The sequence below is a fragment of the Loxodonta africana genome, chromosome 3 (genome assembly GCF_030014295.1).
Source record: "Loxodonta africana isolate mLoxAfr1 chromosome 3, mLoxAfr1.hap2, whole genome shotgun sequence".
NCBI classification, from domain to species: domain Eukaryota; kingdom Metazoa; phylum Chordata; class Mammalia; order Proboscidea; family Elephantidae; genus Loxodonta; species Loxodonta africana.
This window is the reverse complement of record NC_087344.1, coordinates 47301455-47327770: the sequence shown is the minus strand read 5'-3', so window position 1 is coordinate 47327770 and position 26316 is coordinate 47301455. Positions and strand designations below refer to the sequence as shown.

Here is a 26316-nt window from a genome sequence, read left to right as displayed (position 1 = left end):
CCCGATCTCATAGACAGAAGGGTAACAGGACCACGACATTTATTGCCATATGTAAGTCATTTGCAGAAATGTTACATATAACTCAATACCCATTGAAAACTATGTAATTTTGCAGGAAGATACTATCTTTTCAATGAAGAGCAAATGTCAAGAGCGAATTGCCTCAGGTGCTTTAATCTAGGTAAAACGCCACAAAAGCCAATGTCTCGGCCCTATGGTATACTGTTGCTTTCCTTAGGGGGTTTATCTTCTTAAGAAAATGTATCTAATAGCAACATGGTTCGAATGAAATTAGGCCATGGTAATGTACTTGTTTTCTAGAAGTCTCCCCACATGGGAGGCATTTTCTCATCTTTCTAAGTAAGTATGGAAATGAAAACAAAATAGAAAACATAGAAGCTTAGCCATTTCTGTTATATTTCAAGGGTATAAAAATTAAGAAGAGCTAATACAGAATAAAATGGACTCTAACTCTTACTGAAAATACTACACACTTTTCTTACACAGGTAGTATATACTTCTTACACAGGTAGTATACCTTCGGTTAATTGTTAACGGGGTAAGTGTATTTCACCAGCGTGACTCAATTATTGACTTTGTAAACTTCCCAAGGCCTCTTCACCCAAGTCTCAGAGTTACACATTTGTACAGCTTCTGCATCATTGATCTGTTCTCATCTAACCGCTCTCACACGCCGGTTACGAGGAGGGAAGACTGGTTCTCCCTCCAGCGCTGCCTTATATATTTATTCCTCTCAGCTTTCAAAGAGGAGATGGCAATACTGATCTCCTTCACAGATACCTGGAGGAGTAATTACAAGTAACTGTCAAAGAGGCCAGTTCTTGCTTTTTGCCAAAATTTTTTTTTTGGATGGGGAGGGGGAGGCAAGACAAATTACTAGGTAAATGCTATTATTTAAGTATTTCAACATAAAAACCTTCCTTCTTCTTTAGTTTATTTCAACTGGAGAGCACTTGTGCTTTCATTTGATTCATCTCTACAGCCTCTCTGTAGCTGGTTTAAATAAATCAATGGCTTGAGGAGATTAACCTCAAGATTTTGAAAGAATCTGACTTAGAGATTATGGCTTACGCACAAGCTATGGTTGAGAAAAATGAAAGGAAAGGATATGTAAAAAATTCCCATCTGCACTCATTAAAACACAGATTTATGTAAAACAATTCCAAACACACAGAAGTCATGGAAATCAAGGGTAAATAACCCCTCTGCAAGCTTTGACTTCAGAATTATTTCCTGTTCTTTAACCACACGAATGCATATTAGGCAAACCTCACACATGCAAATGTATTAAAGGGCAAATGTAAATGCAAACTGACCTCTGGTGAAAAAAAGAAGGCAATTATTCACTTCATATAGGCCTAAATCAATTAGGTTTGGCTGTATATGTGGAGAGGTAAGATATGTTTATGTGATCACACATACTTTAACAACTGACACACTTCAAGCAGCCCTTATGGAATTCTACAGAACCAGCACTGATATGTTACAAGATCAAGTTTTTCTAAGATTTAAGGAAATAAAATAAGATCGCCAAGAAAGTACCACCTAGGGCTAAAATAAAGAAATCACTTTTTAATGGTCTTTAAGAAGGACTTCTATAAAAGGGAGGGAAATAATTCACACCAAAAAATTGGAAAAGCAGGCTTTCTCAAGTAATGAAATATTTTAAAGGATTTTTTTTTTTTCTTTTTAAGTGTATGAATGTGAATTGACTGCTGAATCCCATAAGGTTTTTCAAAATAACCAGGGGGCAAAAAGCAATATTATACCTTGAAGAAAAAGCGATCCTTGTGTGCACTGCCACTTAGAATCAAATCCTCAAAAACAAATACAGGGAAATTTCTTCATTAAAATGAGACACACTATGTGCTGCCATTTGGTTTAGTTAACAAAATGGAAGCCCTTCTGCAGAAATTTCTTGAACTATTTTGGCAATTCTTTAGAGGCTAACTTCAAAGTCAGCTCATGAGCCAGCATAGAGATGTATCTGATGTGGAAAATCAGTCCTTTTCCTTTTAAGGAAGGGTAGAGAAGCAAAAAATGTCATTATCCAACTTGATCACCCAAATCTACCTCTAAGTGATCTCTTCCTAAAAAATGTGGCCTGGTCTCAAAGCAAAGATTTATCACAAACAAATATATTCCAAGGAATTTACTATAGGCTCAAAAGACGCTTCCTAAGGTTGAATTCGGCTCTCCTTCGGACAGTGATGGTAGCAGAGTTGCAGCAAAGATGCAGTACCGTCAGGTGGTAATAGGTGACGCTGGTTCATGGGCTAACACAAGTTCAGATACACTTGTTTAATAACTAGTCATATTATTTATAAATATCAATACTAGGGAAAATTAAGTAAGAATAACTAGGAAGCAGTTACCAAATTTTTTTTTTTAAACAAATAGATCTTTTTTCATGTTCTTTAAAACTCTAGTAAGTGAATAACCAAATAGCTCTACTATGAAAGCAGATTTTCTTCATTAGACTAGGCCTACTGTGAAAGACCAGTGGTGGTTGATTTTACTTTTACTATCTTAAAAACATATACACCAATGGAAGCCTGTTTGTTTCAACCCATGAAAGCAGCCTCTGGCAGAAAGGTCTATCTATTATTCCGAAAGGGAGGCATATAAATCCACTGTGAAGGTTCCTACAGCAGAAACCTCAAGGTAAAAGAGCAAGTTCTCAATCATCAGCTGTCTGGAGCCATATCTGAGACATAAATGAACCTGATTGTGCTCTTCCTTCTGCAATGCTAAACACTGCTTTTTTGGTTTCACCCTCTGCTACTGGCACTAGATCACTGAATTTGCTTTATCTGAGCATCTGTAAGTGATATATGAACAACCTGCCCTCTAACCCCTCACCCAAGCACCCACACTGGGTCCAGGGCCCAAGGTTATGATACAGGAACATGGTGCATATGGTTCTCACTGCCTTGTCTTCACTCTTCTTACTCTACACACTCTCACTCACTGCATCGGTTTTGGTTGGGGATGTTTAGGTTAGCAATAATGAGTAAAAGGATGAGTGAGAAGTAAAACAAAAGAAGAAAAATATGGAGATAATAAATTTGAAAATAATAACAACACTATTGAGTTTGGGAGTCGCTAACAAATACAGAGTTTTTCCTGTTGTTTTCTGAACATAGTTGAGGTCCTTGGCAAAGTCCTAGTGGGACTACTATCCTGGTCTCTGTCTTTCGTTTTCTTCTCCCTCAATACCTACGGAGGCAAACAATTACTGCTCAAATTTATTGTTTTTCTGTAATAATCCTTGGAGTTCTTCCATCTAAGTTATTTTAAAGAACTTACTGCCATGCGTCTCAGAAGGCTCAGAAGAGCTACAGCTATTTGGGAAAGGGCCTTTGCCAGCTTACTCCCCTCACATAAACCTAACCTAACCTGAGAGGTAGAATCGTATCAGGGTTAAGAGCCCAGAGCTCTTGGGGTCAGACACAACAAAGTCTGAGGTCCACACTTACTCTCCTTACTAGCTGTATAATCCAAAGGAAGTTACTTTATGTTTCCAAGCCTCAATTTCTTTATCTGGAAAAAATGGTGTTAACAATACTAGATACCTTTTAGGTTGTTAATTAGAAAAAAAAAAAAATGAACAAATATGTAAACGGCTCAGCACAGTCTGATATGTAATGAGCATTCAACAAATATCAACAATTTATTGGTATGGTCAGTCTTCAGTTTTCACAGTTAATCTTTGGCCCATCCTCCCATCAAAGACTACCCATCTCCCTGTGTTACTAGCTGTTAGACTAAAAAGGTGCACAACTAGCCAAGAATTTCAGTAAATGTGCTTCTGATAGGCCAAAATGATTTTTCACTGGATGAGCAGATAGACTGAGAAGCTAACATGGAAGCGAGCAACAGATAATGAAAACACATGCCAAGGAAAAGACTTTAGCTCTAGCATTGTCACTCTGTTTCCTCAACTGCAAAAATGAGTGAAAGCAGATTAGTTACACCACCTCCAAGGTCCTCTCAGCTCTAGGAGTCTGTGACTTACTAGATGCTTCCATTTTAATTGTTTATTCTCAATGAATTCTAGTTTTCTAAAATGAAAATAACCATTTTTATCCTGATTACCTCTGAACAGTGTTGTAAGACATAGAGCTAAAATAATTTTAAACTGTATAAGATTTTATTACTTTTAAGTTAACTAAGTTATTTAAGTTATTCAAATAACTAAGGGCCAAATCATGTCCTCTGGGGGGAAAAAACACTAGAACAAAAAGTTTATATTACAAGGTCAGCCTGTGACAAACGCATTATAAAAGATGTAAGGTTTTGTTTTCATTGACTTGTTTGTAGAACAAGTTACTACCTACAATAAGAAAGGGTTATAATTTATACTACTTCTACTAAAGGTTCACTGAAATATCAATAAAGTGTAAAAAAAAATATTATTCAGGCTATATATACTAGAAAGTAACAGCAGTTAAGGATTATGAATTTTTCAAATGGTGTTCAAATACTAGTTGAACTAGAAAGGAAATGGATAGAGATTGCTCACCTTATCTTGTAAGGAAAAGGTCCCAGGAAAACCAGCAAAGAGAAACTTGTTCTTCACTTTCAACTTGCCCAAATTTGCTACAATCAGATTATTTGATCTGGAACTTTCTGGGATAAGGACAACAGGAGCACCAGCCTCAATATCCAAGAGAACCCGGGAGCCACGCTGGGCTTGATCTCTCACCTGAGAGAAGAAGAAAAATTTGAGTCAGAGGCGAATTCCCTAATTTTATAATTTAATAACCTCAGGTTCCCAAAAGTTTCATGAATTTATAAAGTTATGTATTCTTAAAAATTACTGTTATCTGTCAATCATTTAACTGCGCATACACTATGTGCATAACACAAAGCCAAAAGGTTTTTCTGTTCATCCTTTCAAAACTTCAGTTGTCTAACATTTAGTATTTCACTGTTCATTAACATTTAATAATACATTAGTGGAAACAGAGTAAAGAAAAAATTCAATCAAATTAATTATGATCAAGCTGATCCTCATAGGATATTAGGTTAAGAAAACAAAGTTTAAAAGTTAAAATGACACTGGGAAGGAAAAAGAAAGGAAGATAGAGATGAGACAGATATAAAAATAACCAAAAACAACCAAACCTGTTGCCATCGAGTCAATTCTGACTCGTAGCGACCCTATAGAACAAAGTAAAGCTGCCCCATACAGTTTCCAAGGAGTGCCTGGTGGAATCGAACTGCTGAGCTTTTGGTTAGCAGCAGTAGCTCTTAAACACTATGCCATCAGGCTTTCCAAATAGCAGGATGGTAGGCATAAAGCCAAACTATACCAGTGATTACATTAAACGTAAATGGAATAAACAGACCAATTAAAAGGCAGAGATTGTCACACTGGATTACAAAAAGTAAGAGCCAGCTATATTCTGCCTGTAAGAAATGTACTATAAATAACAACACACAGGTAGGTTAAAAGCAAAATAACAGGCCAGAAGTATTTATACTGCAAAACCACTAATCATAGAAAAGCTGGAGTGGCTATATTAATATGAAGAAAATAGGCTTCAGGAAAAGGAATATTATCAGAGTTAAGAGTGATTATTCCATAGTGATAAAAGGGTTAATTCATCAAGAACACATCGCAGCACATAAATATGAATGCCCCTGATAACAGAGCTTCAAAATACATGGAACAAAAACTAACAGATTTCAAAACCACTCTCTAAGTGACAAAACAAGTAAGACAGAAAATTAGTAAAGCCCGAACAACATTACCAACCAATTATATCTTATGGACATTTATAGATACATTCTTTTCAAGTGCACAAGGGATGTTCACTAAGAATATATGCTGGTCCATAAATAAAGGCCTCAATAAATTTAAAACTATTTTGGTTAGCAGCACTTAACCACTACACCACCACGGTTTCCCAATAGAATACTACTCAGAAAGAAAAAAAAAAATGAGCAAGGACGTCGAAGAATTTCAAACATGTTACATTGTAACCACTGAATTGTCCCTTTAAAACTGGTGAATTTTATGGCATGTAAACAATATCTCATAAAGCTGTTTTTAAAAAAAATATGCTGAGCAGAAAAGACAGATACAAAAGAGTTCTTACTACATGATCCCATTTATACGAGCTCTAGAACAGAAGAAAACAATCTATAGCAGTAGAAATCAGATTGCTGAATGGGGCAGTGGTAAGGGAGGAGAGTACTAACTGCAAAGGGGCAGAAGGGAACTTTTTGGAGTACTGGAAGTATTCTGTAGCTTGTCTGGGGTGGTGGTTACATGGGGTGGTTATATACATTTGTCAAAACTCATCTAACTATGATTAAAATGGGTATATTTGTTGTATATAAATTATATCTCAATAAAGTTGATTTTTAAAAAGTAGAACTGGGGATTACATATCCATGCACCCCCAGTTACCTAACACCCTGGATTATCAAGAGTCAGCCATAAGCTTTATAATTTTATCTGTCTCTTTTCTATCAATTCTACTTCTAGGGATATATTCAATTGGGGGAAAAAAAATAGACATGCACAAAGCCTGCAACAGAAATTTCTTTATAGTGCTGTCTTATGAAAGCAGAAAATACATATATGACTTAAAGTTCCAAGAATAAAGAACTAGTCTAAAAAGTAGACTTCCACTTGCAACCATGATGAAATACAGGGACTGGATTTACCAACTCATCTCAAACAATCAACAACCATACAAAAAATATCAAACAATGGTTTTCAGGTCTTGAGCAAGACGCAATGTAAAACAGTATTCCTAATAAAAGGGAAATAAAATGACCCAGTTTATACCTGGAGAGAGTTTCCAGACAATACAGTAAGGAGGGAGCCAAATAGAACCCAGCAGTCTTGCTTAGTTGAGAAGGCCAGCATGGCTAGAATTTGCAGGGCGAATACTGGAGAGGAGAAAGCTGCACACACAGAATTAGCTCCAGAGATCTGCAGGGTATCTCCTTGACTCTTTAGGTGATAAATGATCTGCACGTGCATCTGAGGAAACTACCAATGCCACAGATAGAACCACCAGAAAGGAACAGGCAGAACAACCCCAAAACTCACACAGGGCCAGTAATAGTTTGCATTCAAACTACAGCATTCAACCAGACACAGTGAAAAGATCTCTTAGTACACAAGGCATTGGATAGGGTCCTCAGGAGGTAAGACATCAGTATTTCAGCCAAATTAGTCCTAAGCTAAAGTCTGTTCTGGACTCATCCTAAAAAAAGTTAAAAGCAAACTTCAGAACAATTAAACTGACTCCAACTTAACTGCATCTGAGAACAAAGCTCCTCTTCTTTTTTTTTTTTAAATTCAGCATCCAGCAACATAAAATCTGTGATATGTCACACCTGATTTAAAAAAAAAAACTATCAGGCATGCAAAAAAAAAATCAAGAAAATATGACCCATAGCCACAAGAAAAATCGATCAATATATACAGTCTCAGAAATGACATATATGATAGAATAGACAAAGACTTTAAAACAGCTATTATAAATATATTTCATACATTCAAGATGATAAGGGAAAGCATGAGTATACTGAAGAAAGAGAGGGAAGATATAAAAAGATTCAAATCAAACTTCTAGAGATGAAAAACACAGTATCTTAAATGAAAAATACATTGGATGGGATTAATAGCAGATTTGACACTACAGAAAAAAGATTACAGAACATGAAGATATGGGAACAGACACTATGACGAAACACCACCACCCATCTGCCAGTTTGTCACACCACAGTGGCTTTGTGTTGCTATGATGCTGGAATCTATGCCACCAGTATTTCAAAGACCAGCAAAGTCACCTATGGTAGACAGGTTTCAGCAGAGCTTCCAGACTAAGACAGATTAGAAAGAAAGGCCTGATGATCTACTTTTGAACAGTAGCTAATGAAAACCCTATGGAGAACAACAGAATATTATACAGTATAATGCTGGAAGATGAGCCCCCTAGGTTGGAAGGCACTACACAATGGCCATAACAATGGACTCAAACATACTAACGACCATGAACATGATGCAGGACCAGGCAACATTTCATCCTGTTATACACAAGGTCATCATGAGCCAGAGCCAACTCAACGGCAACTAACAACGACAATGACGAAACACAAATAGTGAAGAGAAAAAAAAAAAAATGAACAGCGCATCAGTCGACTGGGGGACAAAATCAAGCAGCCTCATTCCCATGTATTTGGAGTCCAAAAAAGGGGGGAGGGCAATATTTCAAGAAATAATGGCAGAATTTTTTCCAAATGTGATAAAAACCTATAAACCCACATATTCAAGACCCTCAACAAACTCCAAGCAGAACAAACATGAGGAAAATCATACCAAGAAACATCATAATAAAATTGCTGAAAATCAACAATAAAGAGAAAACCTTAGAAGTAGCCAGAAAAAAAGGACACATATGTACAGAGAAAAAACTAGAATAACTGAAGACATCTCATTAGAAATAATACAAACTGGAAGATAGCAGAGTAACATCTCTAAAGCACAGAGGGAAAACAGCCGACCTAGAATTCTATATGCAGAAAAAAAAATCTTTAAAAAGAATGGTGAAATAATAACTTTTTCAGAAATAAAAAAGCGAGAAAATTCATCACGAGCAGACAAGTCCTTAAAGAAACGTTATAGGAAGTCTTCGGGGTGAAGGAAATGATTGTTGTTGTTGTTAGGTGTCGTCGAGTCAGTTTGGACTCATAGCGACCCTATGCACAACAGAACGAAACACTGCCCGGTCCTGCACCATCCTTACAATCGTTGTTATGCTTGAGCTCATTTTTGCAGCCACTGCATCAATCCACCTCGTTGAGGGTCTTCCTCTTTTCGGCAATTGACGGTCTGTTCCACAGTTGGCCCCTGGCCGGCCTTGTTCTAACTGATGATATTGAGCTTTTCCATCGTCTCTTTCCACAGATGTAGTCAATTTGATTTCTGTGTGTTCCATCTGGCCAGGCCCATGTGTATAGTCACCATTTATGTTGGTGAAAGAAGGTATTTGCAATGAAGAAGTCGTTGATCTTGCAAAATTCTATCATTCGATCTCCAGCATTGTTTCCATCACCAAGGCCATATTTTCCAACTACTGGTCCTTCTTCTTTGTTTCCAACTTTTGCATTCCAATCACCAGTAATTATCAATGCATCTTGATTACATGTTTGATCAATTTCAGACTGCAGCAGCTGATAAAAATCTTCTATTTCTTCATCTTTGGCCCTAGTGGTTGGTGGGTAAATTTGAATAATAATCATATTAACTGGTCTTCCTTGTAGGCATATGGATATTATCCTATCACTGACAGCGTTGTATTTCAGGATGAATCTTGAAACGTTCTTTTTGACGATGAATACAACACCACTCCTCTTCGAGTTGTCATTCCCAGCATAGTACACTATACGATTGTCTGCTTCAAAATGGGCAATACCAGTCCATTTCAGCTCACTAATGCCTAGGATGTCGATGTTCATGTGTTCCATTTCATTTTTGACAATTTCCAATTTTCCTAGATTCATACTTCATACTCTCCAGGTTCCGATTATTAATGGATATTTGCAGCTGTTTCTTCTCATTTTGAGTCACGCCACATCAGCATATCAAGGTCCCGAAAGCTTTACTCCATCCATGTCATTAAGGTCGACTCTACTTTGAGGAGGCAGCTCTTTCCCAGTCATCTTTTGAGTGCCTTCCAACCTGGGGGGCTCATCTTCCAGCACTATATCAGACGATGTTCTGCTATTCATAAGATTTTCACTGGCTAACGCTTTTCAGAAGCAGACTGCTGGGTCCTTCTTCTTAATCTGTCTTAGTCTGGAAGCTCAGCTGAAACCTGTCCTTCATGGGTGACCCTGCTGGTATCTGAATACCAGTGGCATAGCTTCCAGCATCACAGCAACACACAAGCCCCCACAGTATGACAAACTGACAGACACTTGGGGGGAAGGAAATGATACCAGATAGAAATCTAGATCTACATAAATAAATACAAAACACTAAATATTATAAATATGTGGGTAAGTATGACTTTTTAACTTTTTAAATCTCTCTAATGGATAATTGATGTTTAAAGCAAAAATAATATTATAGGGTTTATAATTACAGAAATAAAATATATGACAATTATAGCACAAAGGTCAGGAGGGGGGAATGGAAGAATATTGTCATAAGGCTCTTACATGTTAGATGTGACGTAGTATAATATCACCTAAGGTATTTAACTGGGAGTTAAAGATATAAGCTGTAAACCCTTGAGCAACCACTAAAAAAATACAACAGACTTATGACTAATAAGATAATAAACGAAAAAATACGAAATCATAAGAATCAATCAAGAAAAGGCAGGAAAAGAGGAAAAAAGGGACGAAGAACAGATGAGGAAAAAATAGCAATAGATTTAAACCAACCTTATCAACAGGCATATTAAATGTAAATAATCTAAAAACTTCAATTTAAAGAGATAACCAGAATGGATAAAAAAACCAATATCCAACTATATATAGTATATAAGAAAGCCATCTTAAATACAAAAACACAAATTGGTCAAAAGTAAAAGGATGGAAAAAAGATACACCATGCTAAGAATAATCGAGAGAAAGCTGGAGAAAAAGATAACTTTCAAAGGAAGGAATATTACCAGAAATAAAAATGGTCATTTCATAATGATAAAGGGGTCAGTCAACCAAGAGGACATTTATGTGCCTAATAACAGAGCTTCGATATCATAAGCCAAATATTTATGGTAATGAAAAGAGGAATAGACAAATCTAAAATTACAGAGATCTTAACATCTCATCCTCAATAATTGATAGAGTAAGCAGGTAGGAAATCAGTAAGGATACAGAAGATACGAACAACACAAAGAACTAACCTAATTGGACATCTACCGATAACTCTTGCAAAAACAGCAGAACACACATGATTTTAAGTGCACAGGAAACAGTTACCAAGACAGACTCTGGGCCATGAACAAGTCTCAATAAATTTAAAAGTATTAAAATCATACAAAGTATGTTCTCTGATCACAATGAAATTAAATTTGAAATCACTAACAGAAATATTCGGAAATTAAACAATGTAAGTTCAAACAACCCATGAATGAAAGAAGGAGTCACAAGGAAAATGAGAAAATATCATGAACTGAATGAAAATAAAAGCTCAACGGAGCAAAATGTGTCAGATGCAGCTAGAGCCTTACCCAGAGAGAAATTTAAATTTTAAAATGTAGGAATAAAAATCCCAGCCGTAAGTCAAAGGTAGCTTATACCATCTGTCATCAGTCCAATATAAAAAGGCTTAAATTCAGTTTCAAACAAAATAGCCTCTTAATCTTATTAGCAAATAAAAGTAGGTCTGTAGCTCTCTGTAAATTTATTTAAACAATTGAGATTAAAGATTCTGGAGAAGATCAGCTTTTCTTCAAACCCACACGCTTAGGAATTATCAAAATACAGACATTCCTTTAATCTTCTACTTGTCTTATATGATGTGATAAAGTAAAACTTAAAAGACTTATCAGTTTAACCTCTGCTTACTTCAGGAAGTTAAACCCAATTACTCAGTAACGCGCAAGTGTCTCAGTTCCTAACCGAAATGATTCATCACAGTTCAAAACACACATGTAAAAATAATCATTTTAAATGTATGGAGTAAGTATGTATGTATATGTGTGTGTGTATATGCGTACATATATGGGTATACATATATGCAGCGTATGTATATGTACATTATGCATAAGGAGCCCTGGTGGCGCAGTGGCTAAGCCTTCGGTCGCTAACCAAAAGGCTGGTGGTTCGAGCACACCAGCCACTCCATGGGAGAAAGGTGTGGCAGCCAGCTTCTATAAAGATTACAGCCTTGGAAACCCTATGGAGCAGTTCTACCCTGTCCTATAGTGGTTGCAATGAGTTGGAATCAACTTGACAGCAATGGGTTATGTTGTGTGTATGCATGTGTGTGTATACACACACACAGATATATTACATATACATTACATACACATTACATGCACATCGCATGCACATTACATACATATACACACCAAAAACCCACTGCTGTCAAATCGATTCCAACTCATAGCAACCCTGTAGGACACAGTAGAACTGTGTCATAGGGTTTCCAAGGAGCGCCTGGTGGATTCCAACTGTCAACCTGTTGGTTGGCAGCCAAACACTTAACCACTACACCCCCAGGGTTTCCTATATATATATATATATATATATATATAAAAAACATACATATAAGCTCTCCAATTACAGTTAAGATTTCTGCCAACTGTTTAGGTAATCTGCTACATGGAGGACACATTAGTAAGCATAAAGTTACCTTTACTTTTTTCAGTGAAATTTTCCAGATTTATCTCTAAAGGCTTAAAGGCCTAGTGATCAAACCAGAAAAGAAACGAGGCTACCTACCGTCTGCCCCTCAATAGCAGCTCGCTGGCGCCCTAAGACATCTTGCAGCTGGGTGAAATGCTGAATGAAGGCCACCACCTCGGCCTGAAAGCGCTGAGTGTGCACATATTGCACAGAGGCCATCTGGAGGCTCACTCGGACATCATGTTCCCTCCGGAGCAGAGGGTCAGGCCGTCCATATCTAGGAGTAAGGGTAAAAGTGTGACTCAGACAGCTGCAAGATACAAGCTAGTATTCGAACTGACCATTAAAATGGTAACCCACCATCAGGTTTTACAAAACAAACTCCAATAATTACTCCCTTTCCAAGTTTCTGTGGTGTGCTGGGAACATTAAATATAAGGTATAAGGCTGGTGTGACAGCCAGGGCTATAAAGAAGGGGGCAGCTCTGGGCTCTGAACTCACTCAGGGGAGCTTAGTTGGCCTAGGTGATGCTCAATCTTTTTTTTTTTTTTAATGTGCCAAGATGATCTTAACATTCAACCAGGGTAGAACTCACTCAGGGGCCACCTGTGGTTCTGCCCTTTCTCCTGCCTCTTTTTCCCTGCTTTTAAGGAAAAATCATTACTCCCGCTCACTCTGTTCCTGGCAGGGATGGTGACAATATGTCCTTGAAAGACAATAAAAATAAGGCCATGAAACAATGAGTAAAGAAAATTAGGCATCAAAACCAGTATTTCTGGGTAATACTGTCTTCTGGAGGCAAAAAGATGTCCCATTTTTTAAAGTGAAATGCAGGCCAAAAAGTTCTGCCGTCTATAAAGTTAGAAATTTTTTACAAATGGTTTTGAATTTAATGGTGCCTGGTGCCATAATAATCATAAGTTATTATGCAGGACAGAGGCACTGGGGAAATGAACTCGCATTGGCTTAGCACCTACTTTTCCCCCAGGCAGAGACTTAAGAGCTTCACATAAATTGTCTCGTGTATTACAGACGCATGTCACACATGTTACATAACGGTGTAAACCAACCAACCGGAATTCTCAGTATTAGATGCTATACTTCTCTTCAAAATGAAAGAAGTCCTCAGACATCTTTTAAACCAGTTTTTCTCAACCCTGGTTGAACGTTAAAATCATCTTGGCACATTAAAAAGAAAAGACTGAGCATCACCCTAGGCCAATTAAATCAAAATATCTGGGGACAGAACATGGACATCTGTACGTTTTAACGGCTCCTACTCAGGTTGAAAATACCATTTTCGAAGTTTCTGCCTTTTGAAAAACCATTCTTAGTAATCAGATAGGCCTAAGACGCCTTCTAAAATGTAAGATTGAAAGGATTCAATACAGGTCATGCTTATACATAAAAAAAATACAAAATGCAATTTAATATTCCTATCATTAGCAATTTTCTCAGGCTGAAATCATTCCAGAACTTTTAGAACTAGATGGAAGCCTAGAAATGACCTCAATTCCCTCCATATTCAGGTAGAGAAACCAAAGCTTAGAGATGAAGCAACATGCCTAAGCTTACACAGCAAGTTAGCAGAAAGCTTAGCATGAGAGCCTGGGTGTTTTACCAATCAGAATTACTTCAGTCATTTATGAGTGGCCTAAGTAGTCCACTTCAAGGCAGATCCATTTTAATGGAATTTAATACAAAACAGGACTCCTCACAACCAGATTTTATCAATTTTACCTAACCCATTGACACGCCGCCATTGAGTCAATTCCAACTCACAGTGACCCTATAGGACACAGTAGAACTGCCCCATAGGGTTTCTAAGGAGCAGCTGGTGGATTCAAACTGCCAACCTTTTGGTTAGCAGCCATAGCTCTTAACCACTGTGCAACCAGGGCTAGTTTTTCAAAACTCTGCTTCATCATTTAGCCAATGAGAATTTGAAACAGCATGGGATTATGAAAAACTATCAAGTAAGGAAAGGTGAATATCTATACTTAAAAGTCTGGAAGATGAGTGCTTCTTCTCCGCTTGTAGTGAATCGTTCTCTGTAGAACTCTCCGTGGGATGTAAGGTCACTTAGAGAGAGACTCCCAATGCTGCCCTGCAAGGCCAGGTCTCCCTCTAAGGATGTTAAAATTAAAAGACATTATTACATATCCTTTTAATCATATACCTTAAAGAGGTCCTGGACAAAAACTGATATATGCATGCCTCAGGTATTTCATATTTAATCAAACTAAATGCCAAAAGTAAATCTTCATATTCCAATATACCCATAAAAATATGTTATGCAATATTTCAAATAATCTAAGAGTGATGAAAACAATAGAGCAACATCATATGTTAGTATTTACAAGGGGTAAGAAATTAAATGAAATGCATGTACAATTTAAATGATAAACCATTTAGACTGTAGATATAAACGTGACCTTTCTGAGATTAGGCCACTAATTAGAATAAGTGAAATATCATTAAGGTCTATTAATTGTACTATGGATAAAAGAAAAAAGGGGGAAGGTGTCAGAAATATGTCAGGTATTCAAACAACTTTAAGTGGACTTTAGTGCGATTTGTAAGTTTTCAAAAAGATTAATGAGTTAGACAGACTCTGGAAACATACAGTAGACTTGAAACTAAACTACCAGCCGATATAACTAACCATACACGAGTGAAGCCCTGGAAGGCGGGTAGAACAAAGAAGAAATGTTGAAACATGTACACCTGGGGTGTGAACCTAAAATGAGTCATTGTCAAAACTGTATGGGTACTAAGAAGGAATATTCTGAACTTTTACTTCCTCAAAGCAAATTTTATCACCATACTTACCATTGCAAATCAATCGCTAACCTGTATACATCTGGCATGCTAGTTCAGCTCCTAACAAACTGAAAAAACATTCTTATGATTCTTAATAACTTCTTACAAAAATACCCAAGTTTCTCTCAATCTCAAAGATCCTTCTCTTCTAGGGAGCATTTACGAATGAATTTACACTAGAAACAAAAACCTCAATTTCGGTACATTCCTTCACCATAAGACATTCTTGTTTTTACTACAGAGTCAACATTTGAGCTTTGTAATCTTCCCTATTTAATTAATGTTCTTTGAGGAAGGAATAGTGCTTAGTTCACATTCCATAAATTCCTACTATTTAGAATTTGATGTAGTTGGTCACTTGTATGGTCAAAACTAGCAGGAATTTCAACCTACAAAGTCCCATTAGAAGGAATGTCAGCTTTGCAACAATATCCTCCTGCCTACAACCATGCCCCCTACTGGTGGCTGGCTATAGCGTGAACAGATGCCCTGGTTTCCCTGAAACAGTCTTGTTATATGCCTGTTTTCCAAGCCTAATTATTAATAGTGTCCCTATTCACTCTCAAAAATATCCTGATTTGGACAAAAAAAGTATATGGCCACACAAGTTTGTTAAAAACACAGAGAGATGCCGAGGCCCCACTCCAATCCAATGATTCAGATTCTTGGGGGTGGAGAGAGGGAGGGACGGAAGGGTGCCAGACGTGCATTTTTAACAAGCCATCCCAATGATTCTGACCCATAAACCAGTATTTAGGAAGCAGAACCACAAAACATGATCAGACCGATAACCAATCAAGCCACTGATCCACACTCTACTTAGCCCATGACGACAATTAGATTTGAGATCTGTATGCTCAAATCCTTACCAGATTTTGCAAGTTTGATTTTCCCCACTTACCAATCATTTCCAGGTGTGCCATTAGTTTAGACACATTCGCTTTAGCAAGCTCACTGGTGGTCTTATTCAGCACAAGAGAGAGTGAGTGGACCTAGGAACGCCGAATATAAAGCAAGGTGAGTATTAGTGAGGGGGAAATAACAGAATGAAATCAAGGAAGATGCAAAAAGGCTCAGGATATCTGAAGGTAAAGCTTTTAATGATGCCAACTTCAGTGTTCTTAAGCTAGTCAAACCACAATCTGAGGACAGGCCTAATAGGAAAGGCACTCAACTGAAGAATCTAAGATCCAGACACTGTGGTGTCTTCTCTATGGTTTCCTCGTCTAGGCCCTGCTAGGAAATTTTTTTACATATACAACAATTATTTTTTCATTTTTGCATTTGTGTTTAATATTGCAGTATTCTGTAATAATACAGACCCATTAAGTATAGTCTTACCCTAAGAAATTTGCCAAAGCAAAATGATGTACATTATTCAGATTCTTTGTTAATGTCTTTGGACAAATATTTAATATAGCCCCTGTTGATCAATTGGGACTCCATCTAGAATTATTTGTCAGAAACATTTGTCAAAGATTTTCTTTCCTAAGGATAATGATAAAAAGAACAAAACAATCCTCTGGTTTGGGAACAGCATCCTTTGCAACAAATAAATTCTATATTGTAATATAGTAACTGCAACTACTAGAAGAAGTGATATACCTAGGATTTGTTGAGGCATGTCTCCATAATCTTTTTTGCTCTGAGTACCATCATTGGGGACTAAGGCACGGGTAGAAAAGAAGGAGAGGGGAGAAGATGGAGAGTAGATTCCAACTTCAACTAGCATCCACTGCTCCCAAATGGCAGGGACCATGCCTTCCTCACCACTTTTTTCTTCAGTGTCTACCACTAAGTAGGTACTCAGTAAATGTTTGATGAATGAATAACTGGGACAAAAAAAGATGGGATAAGAAGGAGAGAAAATAATAGGAGGAAAATATTTGTCAAGGAAGCCTGAAGAAAAAAAGGAGATTATTGGATCAATGACCTTGGTCATTGTGGTCACTCTAGTGCCACAGGGAGGTTCCCCGGTGGAAAGCTTTTTGACATAGACTACAGAAGGATTTCAAGGCAAGGAGGCCATCACAGAGCGAGGAAATAAAAACCTCTAGTCATTTAATCATCAAAGGTTTAAAAATGCCTTGTTTAGAGAAATCAGGCTCTCACCACCTACCCGAACTCACTCTTAGCATCACTTTAAGTGTCACCAAAAGTGGGATAGCCACAAGGTCTGTGCCTCCTGCTGTGACTCAATGGAAAGCACTCAGCACCACCTATGAGTTGTTCTTACTAAAAAGCTGAACCTGAATCAAGTCTCCAGAACTAACTTTCATTTCTAAAAATACAGAGGATAGAGGAAGAAGTCAAATGGCACCACGGGAAACCAAGAAACAAATCCAGAATAGTGGACACTTTACCAGACACTACCCCAGTTTCTGCAATAAGCGGACTGCATAGGGGAGAGAAGAGGGAGGAAATGCTGGATTACTTTAACTGAAGGAGATTTAAGAGACATGACAGCAAATGCAACTTGTGAACCTTGTTTGAACCCCAGTTCAAAGGATTCACACATCACTTTAAATCTTCTCATTCTGTAGATGAGGAAATGATGGCTCAGAAAAGCTAAGTATTCCACTGAATTGTGGAGACCAAAGGGAAGAAGTTTCCTTCACTGTTGGTTCCTCTAAAAGTCAATAGTAAAGAGGCATTTTTGAGACAATCAGGGAACTCTAATTATGGACTGGTGGGTATTACATAATACCAAGGAATCTTTTTAATTTCTACCACTCATCTGTCAGTTGGTCCTACTGTGGTGGCTTGCATACTGCTGTGATGCTTAAAGCTATGCCACCAGTATTTCAAACACCAACAGGGTCACCCATGGTGGACAGGTTTCAGCAAAGCTTCTAGACGAAGACAGACTGGGAAGAAGGACCTGGCGATCTACTTCTGAAAAAGCTGGCCACTGGAAACCTTATGGATAGCAGAGGAACATTGTCTGATATACCACTGAAAGATGAGCCCCTCAGGTTAGAAGGCACTCAAAATACAACTGGGGAAGAGCTGCCCCCCCAAAGTAGAGTCGACCTGAATGATGCGGATGGAGTCAAGCTTTCAGGACCTTCATTTGCTGACATGGCATGACTCAAATGAGAAGAAACAGCTGCAAACACCCATTAATAAACGGAATGTGGAAGTACGAAGTGTGAATCAAGGAAAATTGGAAGTTGTCAAAAATGAAGTGGAATGCTTGAAGATCGATATTCTAGGCATTAATGAGCTGAAAGGGACTGGTATTGGCCATTTTGAAAAGGAAAATCATAGGATCTACTACGCCAGGAATGACAAATTGAAGAGGAACAATTGAACATTGTCAAAAACAACATTTCAAGATCTGTCCTGTAATAAAACACTGTCATTGAAAGGATAATATTCATAAACCTACAAGGAAGACGAGTTAATACAACTATTATTCAAATTTACTCACCAGCCACTAATGCTAAAGATAAAAAAATTGGAGATTTTTACTAACTTCTGCAGTCCGAAATTGATCAAACATGTAATCGAGATGCATTGATAATTACCAGTGATTGGAATTCGAAAGGTGGCAATGAAGAAGGGTTGGTAGTTGGAAAATATGGCCTTGGTGATAGAAACAACAGAAGAGATCTCATGATAGAATTCTGTAAGACCAATGACTTATTTCTTGGAAATACCTTTTCTCAGCAACATAAATGGCACCTATACAAGTGGACTTTGCTGGATGGAATATACAGGAATCAAATCAACTACATCTGTGGAAAGAGATGATGGAGAAGCTCAATATCATCAGTCAGAACATGGTCAGGAGCCATCAACTGCTCATGTGCAAGTTCAAGTTGAAGCTGAAGAAAATTAAAACAAGCCCACAAGAGCCAAAGTACAATCTTGAGTGTATTCCACCAGAATTTAGAGACCATGTCAAGAAGAGATTTGATGCATTGAACACTAATGACTGAAGACCAGATGAGTTGTAGGGTGACATGAAGGGCACCATATGTGAAGAAAGCAAAAGGTCATTAAAAAGACAGAAGAGAAAAAAAAAGACCAAAATGGATGTCAGAAGAGACTCTGAAACTTGCTTTTTCTTGAACGTAGAATAGCTAAAGCAAATGGAAGAAATGATGAAATAAAAGTTGAACCGAAGATTTCAAAGGGCAGCTCAAAAAGATAAAGTAAAGCATTATAACGAGATGTACAAAGACCTGGAGTTAGAAAACGAAAAGGGAAGAACACACTCAGCATTTCTCAAACTGAAAGAACTGAAGAAAAAATTCAAGCCTCTAGTTGCAACAGTGAAGGATTCGATGGGCAAAATACTGAACGCACAAAGCAACAAAAGCAGATGGAAGGAATACAGAGTCACTGTACCAGAAAGAATTGGTCGACCATCAACCATTTCAGGAGATAGCATATGGTCAGGAACCAATGGAACCAAAGGAAGAAGTCCAAGCTGCACTGAAGGCATTGGCAAAAAACAAAGTTCTAAGAATTGACGGAATACCCATTTAGATGTTTCAAGTAACGAATTCAAGGCTCAGAGCATAGATCTTACGTACGCTCTCACTGAATCCTCACAACGACCTAGGATGTTGATACCATTTATCATCCCCAGTTTACTAAGAAAATGAGAAGAAAGAGGTTAAGGCCACATAGCTACATGGTTACAGTGAAAATGCCAGGATTCAAACCCAAGGCAGTTTAACTTTTTAGACTCCATTCCTAACAGCTACACTGTTGCAGTCAATGAAAGCCAGAAATGTTCAAAGATAACAAAAAGAAACAACAATAAAACCCATATTTTAAAGTAGCTACCATGTACTGGGTACTATGCTAGGTGCTATAAGAGTTCTGCTACAAACCAAAAGGTTAGCAGTTCAAATCCATCAGCTGCTCCTTGGAAACCCTATGGGGCAGTTCTACTCTGTTCTATGAGGTCGCTATGAGTCGGTTGACTGGACAGCAACAGGTATACATACATTATTTCATTTATTTATGAGATAAGGCTCAGGAAAGTCAAGTAGTTCCATTGAATTAATATAGCCTAAAGGAAAGAGAAGTTACTTAAACCATTTTTCCCCTGACTCCAAATGGATTTACCCTGAAAACTTTTCTAAAACATTAATGTCTACCCTCTTACAACACACACCCAGAAGACTATATAGCTCCCCTGCTAACAAGAGCTGTTTTCCAGAATGTAAGTAAAATGCGAGTGTGGTGAAATGAGTTCCTTTAGGTGACCTTTTGCCTCCGTTCTTTGGAAAAACCGCTTGAGAGATTTTTCCCTTAAGCCCTGAGGAGTTACCTTTGCCTTAGTTTTCTATCCCAGGTTTGTTACCCTTGTCCAGGTTGATTGACATTTCCTGGGTAAGCTGTAAACAATTTGGTTTTCCTACCTTTCGGCTGGTCCTGCGCTGCAACCTGCCCTGTGATTGGTATGCACTTTGCAGGGATTGGTCAACAGACTATGCAAACATAGTGACTACAGCCTAATGTGCAAATGAAGTACCCGTGGCCTACCGAGAAGGTATTGGTCCGTTTGTGGCCTCCCCGCTGGGCATGCCTTGAAATTGATGAAGGGTTGTGCATATAAGCAGCCAACCTCACAGAGGTTTTTCAGACAGAAAAAAGCAGGAAGAGAACAGGTAGAAACAGAAGGAAGAGAAACGAAGCAGAGAGAGGAAGCAAGGAACTTCCTGAAAGACCTACAACACATGTCAAGGGCTGTAACACTTAAGATGGTGATAGCAGAGCCAGTGGTGACAGACAGCAGGGCCAACAGAAGCCTATTCTGAGGGAGCTGAAAGGAACCTGTCCTTAAGGGGCCAAGAGGAGGCCTGTCCTTGAGAGAGAGAGAGAAACACTTGCACGACTCAGACAGCTGTCCTGCAATGAAGAAGGGAGACTTTCCCTACATGACTCATGATCCTGATCCTGAGTGGTAGCCTGCTGATCATGACCCCAAGTTGACCCTGTGACTTCCATAATAAACCACTTAACTGTAAGTATGGTATGTGAGTTCTGTGTGGCCATCACAACAGATTATAGAATCCAGCTGAGAAGGAAAGAGCGCCACAGGAGGGATGCTGGTATCAGAATTGGTAAAAAGATTGAAGAATGGAAGTATGTCTGACCTCCACCTCACAGGGATCAACCTCGGGCTGATTTTGAGGTCACACTACCCTACCTGAAGTTAAAAGGTTCTGACAGCGCTACTACTACTCTTGCCATTTCACAGCTAGCGTTTAAATAACCAAACCCAAAATTCACCCTTAGAATTTAAAGGAGCCAAAGGGAACTGATACCTTGAGATCTAGCTTGGTGTTAACTGGATCCTGAAGTTCAGACTCTGTCAAAGCATTTGACTCTGACTTCACGTTTTGTAAGATATCCTCAGCCGGCGCCTTCATTGCATGGTTGTCTGCAGTGGAGCCAATTCCAAAAAAATCTAGTATCACAACCCAGGTTTGCAGTGTGATCAGAACATCCAAGCAGTTAAAATCAACATCAATGCTCCGGTTAACTCGGCTGTAACTGGAAGAAAATTCTGGGTGTTTCTTATCCACCATGAATATATTGATGTGGACCAAGGAATCATCAAATTTACTCTTCCCAGCAAGTATCTTGGGCTCATCTACTGTTGGAGAAGGTGGTGGAGTTAAGGGATAGTCCTTGTCTTGGACTTCCTTTTGCTTTTTCCGTGATGCAGAGGTGGGCCTTTGGTATAACTGAAAAACATTAGGAGCTTCTTCCATGTGAGAAGGGAGAGACCGAGGCATATCAGGATACTCCGCATTGGATACCGAAGGGCAAGACTGAGAAAGGTATTCTTTCTGTGCTAAACTAGATGGCTTAGGGGCTCCCCGAGACACCATCAGGTTCTTATACTTGGAATCTGGATTTTTCTCCAATAAATCTTCCATCAGGAGAGAGCGCAGTGCAATCTGAATGGATAAAGTCTGAGGATGGTCTTTACTGAATTCCACCTCAAAATCCTGAAACTTTAAGCTCACAAGACCCTGGGCCCCCAAAGTCAAATCTCCACTTAGCTGAACTTGAAGCTCTGATATACAAAAGTTGGCTTGAATCTGGGTGAAGGATTTGACTTCCTTCACAGACAAGGACTTTTGAGAAGAGTTAGAAAGGCTGGAGTGGCTGAACAACCCATTCTCCTTCCTTTCAACAGAAGGCTCTCCACTGGAACTGAGGGAAGGCAGAGGAGAATGAGGGCAAGGTGAGGCGGTAGCACTGACTGGAAACTTATTCAGATCTTCACTATACACAAGATTGTCCAGCGTCTGTAATACCTGCTCATACACATGCTTTGCTAACACCACCTGTATTCAAAGAGAAAAATTCAGTTATTCCACTACTATTATTAATTGCCCTCAGATGCACTGCCCATAAATTTTCAAAGCTGATTTTTGTGGTGTTCTCCACCAAGTTACAAGTTAGTTGATAACAAAGACTATCTCTTTGGTTTCTCTCTTCTGTCCTTATCTCTCTCTGTCCCACTTCTATTCACAAGCCCTCCTCCAGCACCTCACAGAATATTCTGTACACAATCAGTGTTCAATAAATGCTGTTGATTATATGGCTGAATCAGCAAAGTCACTCTTTCAAAGTTACAAAAACGATTGCAGAAATTGAAAGGAATACTGCCAAACATCTAACATGGTTACACCATAGAAATGGGAAACGAAACTCAAGGGATCTAAAACTGGCTGATCACCGTCAATTAGTTTAACAACCTATGAGCACTACTAAACAAAGAAGTAGTACTTTTTAAAGATGATAATGATGATTTGTTACTACTTATGTTTCCTTTCTCCTTACTTTTTCTTTAGTTACAGTTTCTTATTAAAAATATTTCCAGACAAGTTTTTTTTTTTTTTAATTAATTTACTCAAGGGTAGTTTTTCACAGGATTCCAACCAATTAATGTGGAGATAATGACAGAATTAGAAAGTGACCATTCTGTAACCCTTAACTAAATAATTTATTCTGACAAAATTCATCAGTGGGTACACTATCAGGTGAATGACGGACAGGGAATTTCACAATGGAGGGATCAGGCTCTTGCCACCTGAACACAACAATCAGTGCTGGCATTACTGAGAGACAACTAGAGGTTATGTACCTCCTAACAGAGGCAACTGCAGCACCTTGGAGGTGTTCAAGCCAAAAAACAAAAAGAAAAAAAGAACCTAAATCTACTTAAACCTGTAGCACTGTGTTACAGTTTACAGGAAATACAGGGGAACAAGTTGTATGACATCACAAACAGCCAAATCCGGAATGTGGGACATTCCACCGGGCAAATGAGACAGGTACCACAACGAAATAATGGCATGAGGAGAAAAACAAGAAGGAATTTAGATTAATAAAGACCTAAAATACAGATCATCCAAACGCAACATGTGGGCCTTGTTTGGATCTGATTCAAACAAACCAGAAGTAAAAAGACATTTGTGAAGACAATCAAAAACATCTCTGAAATTGGAAGATGGATTAAAATTTACACGCCGAGGAATCTTCATTAATTTTGTAAGGCATGATAATAGCACTTTGGTTATAGAATAAAATGCAGATAGTTTTTAGAGATACATTCTAAATATAAAGGGGGAAGGATGGAATGAGGTCTGCAATTTGCCTTAAAATATTTCACCAAGGAGAAAAATAAATAAATAAATAGATGGATGAAACAAATGTGGCCAAATCTTGATAACTGTTGAATCTGAGTGATGGGTACATAGATTCGTTAGACTATTCTACTTTTGTGTATGCCTAAAGTTTTTCATAATAAAAAAAATTTTTTAAGAAATAGTTTCAACAAAAACAACAGTAAGTCAATGGTAACCAAAAGAATAAGTCAATATAATACAACAGAATTCATATTATCTGCTAGATTTGATGTAGGAAACTCATTCTAGAAGCCGCTGCGGATGAGGTGAAAGCTAAGCCTGCAGAGCGAAATCTTTGGGGAAAGCTCCTCACTCAGAGACCCACAGCAGGAACTGATATCAAGAGGGACACATCCATTAGCAGCACTCCTGGGTTACTCCAGAGCCGCTCTTAGAAACAGACCAGTGATCAATTTCTCCCTAAGACTAGGGTCCACTCTCCTAATAGCCTGCCTGTCCTTGCTCTTTTATAATTTATGTATAATGTTATAATGCACAGTTTAATGCCCTGTTAAATCAGGAAAACTCAAACTTTTGAAGGAAACAGAATGACAGATGTATGCACATACACATACCTGCCACACACAAACACACATACTACAAACATATACACGCAAAAGAAATTCCTATCCTGGCCCATTTCACTTCAAAGCGGGCAGGACTAATTCCCTCTCGAAAGGACCTGTCGATAGGTCAGATTATCAGATTATTTCATAGGCTGGGCCAAGTATGTCAAAAATTTGATAAGAATTACATCCTCCTGGGAAAGAGAGACTCTGACTTTTTAAATAATAATTTCCGTTGTTTCTGAACTGCAATGGAATTAAGGCTCTGCCTTCTTCCTCTAAACAACTTGCCCCTCTTCCCTACAACATGAAGAAGGCTAACAAGACTAATTCTCCAGGGATACAATGACACAATAAAGGGATTCCAAGTTTATTCAAACTATCAGCAATAATAATATGCATTAATGATGTCTCTTTGAATTTATTTCCTTCCAACTAGAGTACATAATATATATAAAATATGTACTATATATTATATATAATACACACATATATAAAAAACTGTTGCTGTCGAGTCAATTCTGACTCATAGCAACCCTATAGGACAGAGCAGAACTGCCCCACAGGGTCTCCAAGGAATGGCTGGTGAATTCGAACTGCCAATCTTTGGGATAGCAGCCGATCTCTTAACCACCGTATGTGTATATGTATATGTATATATGTATGTATGTAAGTGTATGTATGTACGTGTATATATGTATATGTACATGTCCACGTGTGTATATATATATAATCTTATATTCTCTCATATTATCTCTTAGTGGAAGAAGAGATTAGTAATTCTAGATGTAGACTAAGAAAAAAGGAACATAAATGACTGGTCCAAGGTCATGATCAAAACTGAACAAACTTCTATTCTAATGCCCTCCATGTTAGAAAATGCCTTCAACATGTAATCCCACAGCAGGTGGGATGTAAGTTAAGAGAGTGAGCCAAACTTTTCATAGGTAGTATACAAACCCTAAGAAGTAGACAAACGGAGGGAAGCCAAATAAAACAAAATGACGCTTACAGAAAGAGCTTCCAAATCTGAGTAGCTCAATTGGTACTTCACTAGCCTAACCTTCACACTAAAAGTTCAATGACTCAAACTATGTGCCGTTTGCATAGCAAGTGCACATGCTTCCCATATCAAGTCAATTTGAATCTTTGCCAGAACATGCACATATCCACTATTCATTGGCGGGGTTCAAAACCTCTTTGTGATACACAGTAGTTTCTGACCTAATGGAATTAATCATAACGAGGCCAGGCATTTTGTTTTAATACAGTCATTTGAAAAAATGAAAATCCACAAGGTTTTTACCTGAACTGAATTAACAAATTTCCCTTCAATCTTCATGATGCTAGAAGTTCCCAGGTCGTCTGGACTAAGGGAGAAAGTCAATTCCGATTCCCTCTCTATAGGGATCTTCTCCAGTTTAAACTGGATGGTGGTGTTGTTCAGGATGTGAAAAGCTGGCACGGTAGAGAGGAATGACAGACGGTAAATACTACTTGCTTCGATATTGCTAATTAAGTGTAACCCGTAATAACCATAACCCATTGCTGTCGAGTCAATTCCAACTCATAGCGACCCTATAGGCCAGAGTAGAACCGCCTCCATAGGGTTTCCAAGGAGTGCCTGGTGGATTTAAACAGCTGATCTTTTGGTTAGCAGCTGTAGCTCTTAACCACTGCGCTACCAGGGTTTCCTGATTAAGTGTAGAGTACCTAAAACAGAACCCATGGATTACTCTTAGCCTGGGAGGGCAGCTGATTCTGGCACCTGGGGTCTATGGCTGAGTATAGACTTCGATGTCTACCCCAAAACCAAAATTCATAGCAAGCAGAGCTACAAGGTAAATTTACACACACACACAAAAATATTTTCATAACACATTGCATCTGGTGGCTTCAAAATGTG

The 26316-nt window shown here is 38.2% G+C and overlaps 1 protein-coding gene across 19 annotated transcripts in view; it reads right to left on the bottom strand.

Moving 5' to 3' along the window:
- VPS13D (vacuolar protein sorting 13 homolog D) overlaps nucleotides 1-26316 on the bottom strand; it is a 273955-nt gene that overhangs the window by 211625 nt on the left and 36014 nt on the right. For all 19 annotated transcript variants that reach the window (XM_064281295.1, XM_064281302.1, XM_064281297.1 and 16 more), the window contains 6 exons: nucleotides 25717-25868; nucleotides 21466-22497; nucleotides 16077-16167; nucleotides 14353-14479; nucleotides 12448-12628; nucleotides 4547-4729 (listed from right to left, as the gene is read on the bottom strand). In XM_064281295.1, the coding sequence (XP_064137365.1) occupies nucleotides 4547-4729; nucleotides 12448-12628; nucleotides 14353-14479; nucleotides 16077-16167; nucleotides 21466-22497; nucleotides 25717-25868 (1766 nt within the window). The remainder of the gene's footprint in view (nucleotides 1-4546; nucleotides 4730-12447; nucleotides 12629-14352; nucleotides 14480-16076; nucleotides 16168-21465; nucleotides 22498-25716; nucleotides 25869-26316) is intronic.